Source organism: Halteromyces radiatus (genome assembly GCF_025201355.1).
Source record: "Halteromyces radiatus strain CBS 162.75 chromosome Unknown BX664scaffold_2, whole genome shotgun sequence".
Taxonomy (NCBI): Eukaryota; Fungi; Mucoromycota; class Mucoromycetes; order Mucorales; family Cunninghamellaceae; genus Halteromyces; species Halteromyces radiatus.
This window is the reverse complement of record NW_026251688.1, coordinates 2870825-2884985: the sequence shown is the minus strand read 5'-3', so window position 1 is coordinate 2884985 and position 14161 is coordinate 2870825. Positions and strand designations below refer to the sequence as shown.

Below are 14161 nucleotides of genomic sequence, written 5' to 3'. Positions count from 1 at the left end.
CCCGCCTCAGACTACTAGTAAAAGATGTTTGTCTTGTGGAGAAATAGGAACGCTAAGGTAGGACAAAAAAAAATAACAACTAAAAAACTGTCAAATGCATTCATGAACTAATATATCAATATGAATTCTTCCTTGAAAGTATTAATGAAGCTGATGATTTGAAAAGTAACTCACCTTACCCGGGTTAATGCCTCATTCCAAGGTTCTCCAAGACACTCCAGTCATAAGAGCAAGTAAAGGAAAATAGATGATGAATATGACTCAATAAATCAAACTCAAACACATTCATCTGTACTCCAACTATACTATTTGACAAATAGATTGCAGTATTCATTATAAAAATCATCCATTCAAAAACTCTGGATTATGAAGATAATCTTTTGTAGCTTTTATTCAATATAAACAAACAGCCAAATATATAATAAAAGGAAGAAATGCATTGATGTATAATACTAAACATGAGAAGGATGAAGATGAAGATGATGATGATGATGTTGTTAATAAAGATGCTTATGAGAAGAATGATGATAGTAGATAATAGTTAATAATAATAAAAATAATAATAATATAATGATAGTATTAGAGAGAGATTATGGGAGCAAGAGAAGAAATATACATAAATAATAAAACAGGAGTGAAAATAATATTATACAACTATCAAAAAAAAAAAAAAAAGTTAGAACCCATCCCGTCTAGTAATGTCAAAAAAAAAAAAAAAAGATTTACCTTTTTCGTATGATGGATGTTGAGAAAATCCTGCGGTTTCAGAATACATTTGAAGAGCCCGTAAAACATGAGTTGGATCCAATTCCAAAGCATCACCTAATTGTTCCAATACCACTGAGAATTGCCCCACTTTTTGCAAGTATAAAGTAGAGACAGCGTTCTATACATACAAATATATAAAATATAATGATCAAAAAAAAAAAAAAAAAAAAACACAATAATATATCATTCATTACCTCTATTCGAGTCACAAAGTTTTCCATCAATATCATCAGTTCATCATCAGATGCACATTGCATAATATGTCGTTGCAAAGTATCCAAAAAGGTAAATCCTCGTCGCATATGAATTCCAGGTTTTTCTAATTCAAAGTAGGAACCGTCTGTATCTTTAATTCGAGTAGTAGCTCGAATGGTTGTGATTGCTGATGCTGTTGCCGTAGTACCATGGCGCCGTAGAGTAAACTCAGGATGAGTAGCCACAACATATCCTGTTGTAATTCGTTCCAATCGAATTGCCAAATCATTGAGAGCACACACAAAAAGAGGATCGATAGTGCGCATAGAATGTTGAGTAGATGAAGAGGGTGGTGGTAACAAAGACGGTCGCTTCTGAAGTAATCTTCGTCGTTCATCATGTTGGTGAAAGTCGAAACTTGACTGTCTTTCATGTCGTTGATCAGTACTAAGTGGTGGTGAAAGAGGACCAACAACCGAAGTATCTTCATCCAAAATAGGCGATGTTGGTATCATTGTTGGTGTGGTTGCTGTTGAAGCTTCTGTTGGTGTATTTGCAGTTGTCGATGCTAAATTCCTTGGATTCTTGTCTGTTTCTATACGACCAGCTAATTGTTTTGGGTACACAAAACTAAGGGTTTCTGGTGTTTCTAATCCTTTCAGTCGACGTTCACCCAATTCCATCACTTGAAAGCCAAGTCGTTTTAATTGTTGTACATCACGAGTTAAATAACCCATGCCACCACCTACACCACGTCCTTGAGTTGTTATCATATCTTCATTGTCGCCACCACCACTACCGCCACTACTGCTGATACTGCTACCAGAGAAGGATCCAAGATCACCAGGAATATTTCGTAAAGCTGTGATTACATCAGAGGAAACACAAATTTGTCCACCATCAGCCGCATTACAAATCCTTGCCGCCTTGTTCACCACAGGTCCAAAATAATCCATCCTATTGGTAATAGGATTACGTTCAAACACAGGTGTTCCCCAATGAATTCCCATACGCACAGATAATCCACGATAAATCACTGTATCTTCTGCATCTTCAATTTCTCGTCCTTCTTCAGTATCCAAAATTCCAGCTGGCCAATCTGCTTCCAATAATTGTAGTTGTACCGTAAAACACCAAAGTAAGGCTCCAGTGATATTTTGAAAACAAGTCATAAAAGCATCACCTTCAGTTTTAACTTCATAACCACCTACACTACGTAATGTTCGTCGCATAATACCATCATGAATCTTGATCGCTGATCGCATATCTTCCTGATGAGTTTCCCATAAAAAGGTGGAGTTCTTAATATCCGTAAAAACCAAGGCAACTTGATTGATAGGTGGTGGCACTTCACGTTCTAATCTTGCTAAAGTCTAAATCAAAAACAAAGATAATAATCATTAGAAAAAAAAAATGACGATTTCCATTTCCTTTTTTTTTTTTTTTTTTTTTTTTTTAAAAAAAAAAAAGATATCACTTACCGAATCACCAGCACTTTCTTTCATCCTACGCTTGCTCTTCATCAATAGACCAGATTCATCTGAAGGAATATCACCAATTGTTCTTCCATTAAGGAAAGGAGAGGCTCCAGGTGCACCCATTGGGATACCACGATAATTCCTAAATTTCATTCCATGTCGATCAAACATATCGCCAACTCCAATAACCATGACCATGATATTTTCATCAGCACCGTAACTAATGGCAAAGTCTCGTAGTTTTTGAGCAGCAATCATAAAATCCCCTTTTTCTGTTCGAGCCACATCCACCGCCGTTTGATAAGACATACAATCCCAGAGACCTTGAGAAGCCATAATCAAGAATTCGTCATTTTCAGTTAATTCCATCACCGAGATATAAGGATTAGCGTTGACCACAGGTACCAAATGGAAGTAACCAAAACTTCGAGACACAGGCAATTCATCATTTAAAAGACCAGAATTGGATACATATCCACCAGCAGCACGGATACGAGATGTTTCACTTGGATTTAACGGAATATGTTTTTGTGTGATTTCATGCGCTTGACCATTGTTACGTGATAGTACAACAATCACATCCCCTATATTTGCCACATATAACTTGGTTCCAGAGATATAACATACGGCTGCAGATGCACCAGAAGAGAATTGAGATGTATCATTTTCCGTATGGCTACTTCCACCGCTATTTTCATTCTTGTTTTTGTCATTGTCATCGTTGTTACTGCTACTTAAGCTTCCTGCACTGTTGGCGCCAATACCAAGTCCTTTTTCTAAACCCAAAAATGTTCGTCGTATTGCTGATACCACGGTATCGTCTTGTTTGGTTTTGACAAGTTCGCTTGTAAGATGATATGTAAGTGAATCGTTCAAATATTTTGTCAATCGGCATCCAACCTTGTGATGTCGACATCCATCAAAAAGGGCAAATAGACATTCATCATCCTTGTTCCTAAAGCGTGGTATCACCAAGTCCCATGTCGATAGATGATCACTAGGTCCAAGCCAGTCTGCAATCCCATAGCGCATATTGTTAACTTCGGATGGTGATGTTCGTACCCGTCGATCATAGTATTCTTCTGGTGTTGTCACTCCCAATATCGTAACATCCATTAAGCCCAGCATCCGTAATTTGGTTAATGCGCTAAAGTCTGATAGATTCTTTTCCTTTGGATTGTAGCTTTCAGGATACATTTGCTTGATTTCCAATCGTTTGTTTCCAGATAAGTTCAAATACTTTAACCCCAAATTCCAATTCCTATATCAATAATAATAATAATAATAATATTTTTCATTTGTAAGTCTTCTAGTTTTTTTTTTTTTTTTTACTATTATTTTTTTTTTTATTCTCTTACCAATTCCAGTCATAAGGCCAATTTGCAATGTTATATTTGAGTACATTATTCCCTACATCAAGCACTAATAATTTTCTCAATTTTCCAATTTCTGCTGGTAAAGTTTGAAGTTTGTTGTCGTTGACGGCCAAAACACGCAAATAGGATAATTTTTCAATATCATCTGCCGGTAAAGATGTAAGAGTATTGCCAGAAAGATACAATTCATATAAATGTTGATGACACAATTCTTCAGGAGGGATTTCGTATAGTTCGTTGTAAGCCAAATTCAAAGTTCGTAATTCCAAAAAGAGGGATAAAGGAGACCAAACATCATCTGTTAATCGATTATCACCCAAAAACAGTTGTCGTAATGAGAGTGATAATGGTGGAGGATGATTTCGAGGACTAGCGAAAAAGGAAGGAGGATTGAAGTTTGGAGGTCCACCACCACTTGAAATTGAAGATGAATTCATGCGTTGCCGTCTTCCGGGGCTACCATCATCAGATATTGTATTATTGTCTTGATCTGTACCATCCGTTGTCATCGATCCAAAACTGGGACTTGAGAATTCCGGATGGGAACTGCCACGATTATGAGCTGGCACCATGCCTTGACCACGTACGGATCTATCTGATGTTGTACTGTTGTTGAGAGATGTGCCAATACCAAAGGGTAGATGTAATGCCACACCAGAATCATTGAAAGGTTCAGGGAAGGTTTCCAACAAGTTTGAAGAGCAATTCAAGATTTGTAATGAAGAACAGAGCCATATTTCCTTGGGTAAACTTTGCAAATTGTTTTTCTGTGCCAGAAGAACTTTGAGTTCTGTTAGCTTGGATATTTCAGAAGGAAGTCCATTCAATTTGTTGTCTTGTACCGATAATCGATTGAGTTTTTGGAGCAAGCCAATACTTTTGGGGAGTGATGTTAATGTATTGTTATCTAGAGTCAATTGTTCCAGTGTCAAAGTTGAATAAAAGATATCATCAGCGAAGGAAGATAGTTTGCAATTCGATAGATTGAGATTGGTGAGCACACTAGGTACAGCATAGGGTTGAATATGACGATCCGCTAATGAGTAAAGAGCATCTTCTGGTGTTTGACAAAATCCCATGTTGAATTGAGTGAGATGATTTTTCGACATTTGTAAGTGACGTACATGAGCTATTTCACTGCTGACAATACTGACGGCATTGTAATCCATGAATAAAATACTAAGATTCGGTAGTTGACAAATAACATCAAGATCGGTAATAAAGTTTTGTCGAAGATCCAATTCTTGCAAACTTTCCAATTGGGCAAAAGATGATGGCAAACAACCTGCCAAACGGTTGGCAATAGCAAAAAAACTAACGAGTTTCTTGAGGTTTCCAATTTCTTCTGGTAAGGAGGTGATCTTATTGAAGCTGATATCGAGATAAGTCAATTGAGGGATATCACAGATAACTTGAGGAAATTTGGTCAGGCAGTTGTTGGAGATATAGAGCAAATTGAGATGTTGAAAACTAGCGAAACTACTTGGTAAAGATTCCAATTTGTTGTTGAAGGCACGAAGAGATTTCAGTAGATGTAGATTTTCCAAGGAATCAGTGGTTAGATCAATCAGTTGATTTCCAGAAATGTTGAGATGTTCCAATTGAGTACAATAATGAAGAGATGATGGAAGTGAGGTATATTCGTTATCAACAAGCCAAAGTTGTTTGAGAGCTGTACAAGATTGCATAAAGTCCAAAGGTATTTCCATCAATAAATTTTTCGTCAAATCGAGAGACACAATTTCCGATGCATAATTGTATAAAAAGATAGGCACAGTTGTCAGATTGCGTCCCTGTAATCCTAAGTGCTTGAAGTTGTTAAAATCAATTTCGTGTACGTTGGGAATGGCCTTCGTTCCAAATGAGAAGCGTAATAAATACGAATTATCTTCACGTCCGACGTCTTCGATATTATCTTCTTCAGTATATCCCATTTGTTCCAGTAGTTGTTTTTGAATTTGAAAAGGTCGTTCATTGGGTAATAAAACGCGATCTAAATTAAAAAAAAAAAAAAAAGATCAGTCATCATCCCAATACTCTATTATATTTTTTTTTTTTTGTTGAACGGGGAGTATTTACCTAGATTGTGAAGTCGAATCAATAGACTGTACTTGCTGAGATCGTGTAAAAAGAATTTTCCTGCCAATCTATTCACCAATTCTTTTGTTGTTGTATTCAAAGGAAGTTGTAGTGTTCCAAAAGTATTATCAGATCGGAAAACACGAATACAATACTATAAAGAAAACATAAAGAAAAAAGTCAGTTCAATGATTCCCCCTACACTAATATGATAAGTTATTTAATATCTGTTTACGTTTCGTCGTTTGATATTCCAATCAGTAGAATCACTAAAAGTCACTCCATCATAGACCGATCGATCATCATCAGTAGCAGGTACAGGAGCCAATAATTGAGAGACTGACTCAGCCGAATATGCAGGTTCAACAGCCCAGCTGTCAGGAGGAGCCCATAATTCAGAACTATATACCTATAAATGGATGAATCATTTTTATCAATAAATGATTCTTTTTTTTCTCATTGAATAACCAATTTTTACTTACACCACCGATTAGTTGAGATCCAGAACCTTGTCTATTTGAAATATCCAAATTATCTGTATTAACAATGCCTTCCATCGTTTCAAAATTTTGATCCACTATATATATAAATAAACAAACGAAACAAAAAGAAAACACATTAATCATCTTCATTTCACTTTTTAAAAGTTTTTTTTTTTCTTTTTTGAAAGCATACATTCAAGATCCTATAATAATAATAATAATAATAAAAGAAAAAGTTCAGTAAAATAATAATAAAATATCATATATCTTACCTTTCCATCAATAGAGAGTAAACCATCACTTGATTTATGAAGCGAAGGAGTTGTTGGAGTACCGACATCTTTTTTTCGTAATCTGTCAGACGTTGCAGGAGAATGTCGATTTCCATAATAAGAATATACATCCTTTGGTGGTAAGCGGCTGTCATCTTGAGAAGTATCCAAAGGATGTGGCGTAGGTCTTGATTCAAATTCTTTTTGTCTACGTTTTGACATTGTTGGAGATGGTGCTATTGGTAAAGATGTAGTTGGTAATCCATGAGGATCTATTATAGGCGTTGAAAGTTCTGTTCGGTCTATTGTACATAAATAGATCATAATTAGTAAACAGCCAATCAAAACCAATCTTTCTATTTTTACAGTTTTAGATACTTTACGTTTTTTTTTGAATCGACCGAATAAGTTACGTTTCTTATCTTTATGTTGTTGAGGTTGTATTGGTGAAGAAGGTCTTGGATGAAAACTTGATTCTATATAGTAGAAAAATAGAAAAAAATAAAGTAAAATTAGATTTTGCACAACGTAATACCGGAAGAAATGACAGACAATAGACGGACGATGATTTTTTTTTATTATTATTATTTTATTTTTATATTACCACGACCAACTTCAGGTAATGTTTGTGCACGGTTCATTGTAGGTGTAGAAGAATAGGATGGATTAGTAGTAGAAGATAAACCATAAAAGTGTGGACGTAATTGAGATGTTGTTATTTCATTTATTGGACTGACAGGTCGAGATCTTGAAGGATGAGGCGGAAGTTGTTGTTCCAAGGAGCGCCTCCGTGGCATAGGCATGAGAATAAAAATAAACTAGTAGAATGTATATTTGTTGATTAGAAGCAACAGTTTCTTTTTTTTTTTTTCCTCTTTGAACAACAAGGAAATATGTTGTAACAACAAAAAAAAAAAAAAAGAAGAAGAAGTGGTTGAAGAATATATAGAATAGTTGAAAAATAAAAAAAGAAGAAAGAAAAAAAAAAAACAATACCCAGAGAGAATGAAAAAGAGAGACAGTTGTTTCACATTCCGATTAAGTCTTTTTTTGTCCCCATCAATGCCAAACGGGGAGAAAAAGAAAAAATTATCCATTAAAGCAGGTTTTTTTTGTTTATTGACGTCATGGACCACTTTTATTCCCTACCTTTTTTTTTTTTCTTACTTTTCCTTTTTATTCTTTTTTCTTTTTTATTTTATTAATAAATAGTTCTTTATACCTTTAATATTTTATATACCCTCATCTTTTTTATTCATGACCAAACATAGTGAACCCTTTTCTATTCCCTATGACTTTGTACAACAAGAGTCTTCAATGATGCCTTCTACCAGGATTAACCGTTTACATCAAAACCAACTTATCAATACTTCGCAAACTAATGTAGAAAATTCTCAAGTTATCACTAGTATTGAAGAATACCATTTACAAGGTGTTATAGGTATTAAACAAAAAAAAAAAAAAAAAGAGTATCTATTCATATTCAATCACCGCGTCTTCTTAACCTCTTTTTTTTTTTTTTTTATTACTTTCAAAAGGTTATGGATCCTCTGCTACTGTTTACAGTGCTATCTATCTTCCTCAAAATCATCGTGTAGCCATCAAAATGATTGATTTGGATATGTTTGAAAGAAACCAAATTGATGAACTTCGAGTAAGGAAAAGTAAAACCATGTGGTCTTTTATCATTTGCCTTTTACTGATTCATGTGTTACCTTTGTGTGAATTTAGCGTGAAACAGCTTTGATGGCATTATCTAAACATGAAAATATTTTACCGGTTTATACCTCCTTTGTCTCTGGTTCAAAATTATGTATAGTTACACCTTATCTTGCTGGTGGTTCGTGCTTGGATATTATGAAAACCGCATTCCCTGAAGGTTTAGATGAAATCAGCATTGCCACTATTTTGAAACAAGCTTTAGAAGGAATCTCTTATTTACATAAAAATGGTCATATTCATCGGGATGTCAAAGCTGGTAATTTGTTAGTGGATGAAGATGGTTCTGTCTTACTTGGTGATTTTGGTGTTTCAAGCTCTCTAATGGAAACTGGAGAACGTGGACTTCGGAGAACTTTTGTTGGAACTGTAAGCTACAATATATATATCTGATGATATCCTAATGATTATAATGTTATCATTACTTATCTTATTATTAGCCTTGTTGGATGGCTCCAGAGGTGATGGAGCAAGCTGGATATGATTATAAAGCCGATATTTGGAGTTTTGGAATCACTTCTATTGAATTAGCTACTGGTCAGGCTCCCTTTGCAAAACTACCCCCTCTGAAGGTATAATAATAATAATAATAATAATGTATGATGATACGTTATTTGTTTATCTTAACTTTTTTTTTTTTTTACACGGTGATTTCCATATTTAGGTGTTACTGATGACTCTATCGAATGACCCACCTAGTCTAATACGAGAAGGTACAAAATACAAGTATTCAAAAGTGTTCAAGGATATGGTTGATATGTGTTTGAACAAAGAACCCATAAACAGGTCAATATTATTCAATGATTATGGTCACGATATGACAAAGCTAGAACTGATCAGTTTTTACCTTTTAGGCCCACTGCAGAAAAACTCTTGTTACACCCGTTTTTCAAACAAGCCAGGAAAAAGGATTATTTAGTCAAAACCATATTATCAGATTTGCCTCCTTTGGAACGACGGTCAAGAAAAAGTATTCAGAAACGACAACACTCTTTTACTACCTCAGAAGAATGGGATTTCAATGACAGTAATGATGATTATCACCATGATACAGCGATTCCTTCAAGCGATAACGATAATAACATCGAAAACAATGAAGGTCATTTACCGACGGTCGCACATGATAGTACAGGTAGTGATAGCAGCATGAATATTACCTCCAACAATAACAACGACAATAATAATTTAACCAATGACTGTACTACACCAAACGATTCTATAGCGTTACCCAAATCAAAACGACATATATCATTTGGTTGCGTTGTAGTCCGGAATCCACCTCAACCGTCCAGTTTATTTTCAACATCACAACCAACATATTCAATCATACCAGACACTCAGCATAGCAATATATCCGAAACCTCTATTCGTTATACGGGAATTGATGATGATTGTAAGAAGACAACTGGTATTTCTTCTACCTACCCTACTAGTGTGAAATTCTCGTTGGATGATCAATGTAATAGTAAGGTAAAGCTATCAAGGAAGATAACAAAGGAAAAAGAAAAAAATAGCAAAAGAATAATCATTTACTTCTCTTATATACTATATTCAATTAGGAATGTCACCATCCAGAAACGACCCAACCGCTAGAAATTGAGAACATTGGTAATCAACAGAGTAGTACTCACCAATTGATAAAGACAGAGAGTAATGACAGCGCAGGTAAGGTTATATGTATTTTTAACGCTATTTCAAGTTGATTCATTACTAATGACGTTTATTTTTTTTTTCTTAGGTGAACGACATTCAAGATTCGAAATACAACGTGGACAAAATACAACTCCAAATTCAAACTGTGTTTCCGGTGATGGTGGCACAATACCTACGACCACAGCAGTACACTCTCACAACATGTCTTCATTAACTATGTTACCAGTTACAACGACCTCAGTTCACGAAGGACCTTGCCGTTTGCCGATTTCTCGATCATCATCATCAAAGCAACCATCAACTAATCGACCTCAATACACTCATCAGCATAATCATAGTGTTGGAAGTGACAAAGAATGGATGGTATCAGGTGGTGTATCTGAATCAAGAAAAATAGGTCGATTTGAACTAACAACTTCAACAACATCAACAACTACAGCTACAATAAGCGAGTCATCATATGATTTTGTACCAACAAGAGTCAGTGTAGAGCGACAATCATTGGTAGCATCACCACCGTCATCTTCGTCCAGCTTATCATCATCATCACCCCCTCCGCATAATTCTACGAATAGTCAATCCATTCCTTCTCATCATCATCATCATCATAATCATCAATATCATCATCATTATCATCAACAGCAACAACAACATATTAACAACGATATTCCTTATCCTTCTTTATCAACAACACCTCCTACATCCTCTTCCATTATGAGTGGATCTAAATCATCTATTGGTATGAACGCAGCTACTTTACAGTCTCATATTGAAGAACTTTTAAAATACAATGAAACCCAACGACAGATTATCTCGGACATTTTTGGATCCTATCGTATGGAGTAAGTTGTTACTCAAAAAAAAAAAAAAAAGACAACCCAATGTGAAACTATAGAATGTATATCCATTTTTCCCTCCCCTTTGATAGACGTTTTGGTGCCTTATGTCAACAGCATAAACATACTGGGTCCACATCGTCAAATGATGATTATACTTCGATGATAGTAGGTCTTAAGCACTTTAATAATATTGTAGCTAATTATGGTATATTATCTTCTATGGTAGGACTCACTGGAAAAACAACTTTCTCAAATCGGAAAGGAAAATGCTGCATTACGTATGGAAAACAGACAACTACGGAAAGATTTGGATCAGATACGTTTGTTATAATATGAGTAGTTGATATTCGTTTTAGTTAATCATTTGATTGTTTTATTGGTATTGATATTTGAATAAAGAAAAAAAAAATCAATATAGTTTGACCGTATTATAGTTTTATGAATATTCGTTTTGCCTATTTTAGTAGTAATTGTCGACTATAAATATTATGTGATTCAATAACGAATCATGATCTTTCTGACAATCATAAAAAGTAATACTGTAATTAGATGGATTGAAGAATTCAATCGCTTATAATACAATGGTAAATTGTACCTGATGATAACTGTTTTTTTCTTTTCTTTTTCTTTTTTTTTTAGTAAAGCATGGGTTGTCGGGATTTCAACCCCGGATTTCATTTGAGTTTTTTTTTTCATGCTGAAAAGAGGACTTATTAAACAACGGATCAAAATGTAACTTTAATGAAATATGAATGAATGTATATATATATAAGGGCTTAAAATGTATTCATCCTATTTTCACAAGATCAATAATAGGATCTATTTGATCGGATGACAAGAAAATATGTTGTTTAAAAGAATAAGTGCAACAAAGATTTTTAGGCCACGTGAATCGTAGACGGACTGAAAAAAAAAAAGTTAGATATTTTTTTTTTCTCCCTTGTTTCTCTTTTCTTTTTTCTTTTTCTTCTTAGTTTTTATTTTGTTACATATATATTTATATTTATTTATATATATATATATATATATATTCATTTTTGTTTATTCATACTTATATAACTTACTTTCCATCTATTTGTATATATTCAACAACAACCATATAGTCATGGGTAATGCAACATCAAAGAAAAGAAAAGATAGACCTAGTGTGATTCGTAACGATATTCCAGACAATGATTATTCGAATACTACGGCTACATCCATCAACTCAATTCTTGTCAATTCAAGTCTTCAACGGAATTCTATTAATAAGAATGGTAAAGCTGATAGTAGTTCTCATCAACAAGTTCCTTCAGCGCAACAAGCATTTCCCAATAGTCAAGAAACTACAAATACAACAACTACAACATCAACAGCACATAAACGCGATAGTGGAGATATGTGGCCACAACAACAATCTTCTTTTGATGACCAAGATTCCAATCAACTTACATTTACTTCACAAAACCAATTAACGGCAACATCGATGCGATCTGTAGGACGAAACTTAGATATTGACGAATGTATCGATCGACTTTTGGAAGTGGGAAAAACTACTAAAGTGTCCAAATCTATCTGTTTCAAGAATTCTGAAATTGTCGCCATCTGTCGTGCTGCTCAAGAAATCTTTGTAAATCAACCTGTAAGTTTATAGAGTGGATCAAATAAGGAGTAGTGATTCTATAGGATGATGATTTTTTATTAAGGAGTTGATTCAACCCTTTTTTATGTTGTTAGAGTTTATTGGAACTTAATCCACCAGTCAAAATCTTGGGTGATATCCATGGTCAATATCATGATCTGATTCGATTATTTGAAATGGTAAAAACTAATTCCTATCACGATACTTTTATTAAAACTTATACTTTCTTTTTATAGGGTGGTTTCCCTCCTGATGCTAATTATCTCTTCTTGGGTGATTATGTGGATCGTGGCAAACAAAGTTTGGAAACTATTCTCTTACTATTTTGTTACAAGATAAAATTTCCTGAAACTTTCTTTTTACTACGTGGAAATCATGAAAGTGGTAAGTTTATATAATCCCATTAAACAATCTATTATATATTCAAATATTCTCTTCATTTGATTCTATAGGTTCTGTCACTCGTGGTAAGTCAATAATAAAAAAAAAAAAATAGAAACTTTATTTTATATCGGTGAATTCATTTTTTTTTTTTCGTATTTATATATTTATATATTAGTCTACGGTTTTTACGATGAATGTAAGCGACGTACGAATGTGAAGATCTGGAAAACGTTTGTGGATGTCTTCAACACCTTACCTATAGCAGCACTAGTGGCAAGCAAGATATTTTGTGTTCACGGAGGATTATCACCGTCGTTGCATTCGATGCAAGATGTGCGTAACATCATGCGACCTACTGATGTTCCTGAATATGGATTATTGAACGATTTATTGTGGTCTGATCCTTCTGATACAGCAGTAGAATGGGAAGATAATGAACGTGGGGTATCTTATTGTTTTGGCAAGAAAATCGTGAACGAGTTCTTAGCAAAACATGATTTGGATCTGGTGTGTCGTGCTCATATGGTGGTTGAGGACGGTTATGAATTCTTCAATGAACGTACCTTGGTCACGGTATTCTCTGCTCCTAATTATTGTGGTGAATTCGACAACTTTGGTGCCATCATGAGCGTTAATGAAGAATTATTATGTAGTTTTGAATTGTTGACACCAACTGATCATCCACCTCTTGCTACCAAACTTGGCTCGATGAACGCTCCAAAGGAAAGTCATCCAATGGTTATGAATACTGATACTGATTCACCTGGAAGAAAACCAAGGTAATATGGATTTATACTGGATAAGGGATTTTTTATTCATCTTTTTTTTTTTTTTTTTTTTTTTTTTTTTTTTTTTGTACATGGAAGTCCACCTATGATCTCATCATCATTATCTTCTGCCACAGAATATCAAGATTGATTTACTATTTACCCCTCATCGATAGTTATTTTACTTCTTCTTTCAAACAAATCTATATTTACCCATTTTTTTTTCTTTTATTGTTATTTATATTTGATTCATTACTTTGGAATTTTTACAGTTAGTTTATTGTTCGTCATTTTGTTTCTTATTTATTCATCTTCATAATATCATCATTTTTTTTTTATATTTATTTTTACATTTTATATGGAATTTATTTTAAGTGTTGATTTATAAAATGCACAACTTGAATAAAGTGTAAAAGATCATTATCCATTGTCATGTGTTTGCTTTCCATTGTCATTATTGCCATTATTCCCCTTTATCACTCTCCCCAAATCATCATACATTAGTTCATCATTTAATCATCAAGTGAT

The 14161-nt window shown here is 34.1% G+C and overlaps 3 protein-coding genes across 3 annotated transcripts; 2 read left to right on the top strand and 1 right to left on the bottom strand.

Moving 5' to 3' along the window:
* Positions 1–274: 274 nt before the first annotated feature.
* Positions 275–7553, bottom strand: BX664DRAFT_292635 (uncharacterized protein). Its single transcript, XM_051541998.1, has 12 exons — positions 7255–7553; positions 7034–7126; positions 6651–6952; positions 6572–6581; positions 6379–6473; positions 6132–6305; positions 5897–6050; positions 3800–5810; positions 2445–3702; positions 963–2336; positions 727–886; positions 275–654 (listed from the first exon to the last, which is right to left on the bottom strand). Exons 1-12 carry the CDS (start codon positions 7451–7453, stop codon positions 647–649), a joined length of 5838 nt encoding a protein of 1945 aa, XP_051403464.1. The 5' UTR covers positions 7454–7553; the 3' UTR covers positions 275–646.
* A 251-nt stretch (positions 7554–7804) lies between these two features.
* Positions 7805–11285, top strand: BX664DRAFT_325855 (kinase-like domain-containing protein). The gene is made up of 9 exons (XM_051544110.1): positions 7805–8091; positions 8189–8304; positions 8382–8738; positions 8810–8941; positions 9034–9155; positions 9224–9839; positions 9929–10034; positions 10108–11026; positions 11088–11285. Exons 1-8 carry the CDS (start codon positions 7908–7910, stop codon positions 10866–10868), a joined length of 2394 nt encoding a protein of 797 aa, XP_051403463.1. The 5' UTR covers positions 7805–7907; the 3' UTR covers positions 10869–11026; positions 11088–11285.
* A 542-nt stretch (positions 11286–11827) lies between these two features.
* On the top strand, positions 11828–14087 carry BX664DRAFT_275815 (serine/threonine-protein phosphatase PP-Z1). Its single transcript, XM_051541305.1, has 6 exons — positions 11828–12482; positions 12578–12661; positions 12719–12866; positions 12935–12949; positions 13042–13645; positions 13733–14087. The coding sequence occupies exons 1-6, from the start codon at positions 11967–11969 to the stop codon at positions 13782–13784; spliced, it is 1419 nt and encodes a 472-aa protein (XP_051403462.1). The 5' UTR covers positions 11828–11966; the 3' UTR covers positions 13785–14087.
* The last annotated feature ends 74 nt before the right edge of the window (positions 14088–14161 follow it).

Coding starts and splice junctions, on each gene's coding strand:
- BX664DRAFT_292635 (XM_051541998.1), bottom strand. CDS start 7,453: ATGCCTATGCCACGGAGGCGCTCCTTGGAACAACAACTTCCGCCTCAT. Junction 6,953..7,033: donor CGGTCGATTCAAAAAAAAAC/GTAAAGTATCTA, acceptor TATGTACAATAG/ACCGAACAGAACTTTCAACG. Junction 6,051..6,131: donor GGAATATCAAACGACGAAAC/GTAAACAGATAT, acceptor TTTTCTTTATAG/TATTGTATTCGTGTTTTCCG.
- BX664DRAFT_275815 (XM_051541305.1), top strand. CDS start 11,967: ATGGGTAATGCAACATCAAAGAAAAGAAAAGATAGACCTAGTGTGATT. Junction 12,483..12,577: donor AAATCTTTGTAAATCAACCT/GTAAGTTTATAG, acceptor TTATGTTGTTAG/AGTTTATTGGAACTTAATCC. Junction 12,662..12,718: donor TGATTCGATTATTTGAAATG/GTAAAAACTAAT, acceptor TTCTTTTTATAG/GGTGGTTTCCCTCCTGATGC.
- BX664DRAFT_325855 (XM_051544110.1), top strand. CDS start 7,908: ATGACCAAACATAGTGAACCCTTTTCTATTCCCTATGACTTTGTACAA. Junction 8,739..8,809: donor GGAGAACTTTTGTTGGAACT/GTAAGCTACAAT, acceptor TCTTATTATTAG/CCTTGTTGGATGGCTCCAGA. Junction 9,840..9,928: donor ATGATCAATGTAATAGTAAG/GTAAAGCTATCA, acceptor ATATTCAATTAG/GAATGTCACCATCCAGAAAC.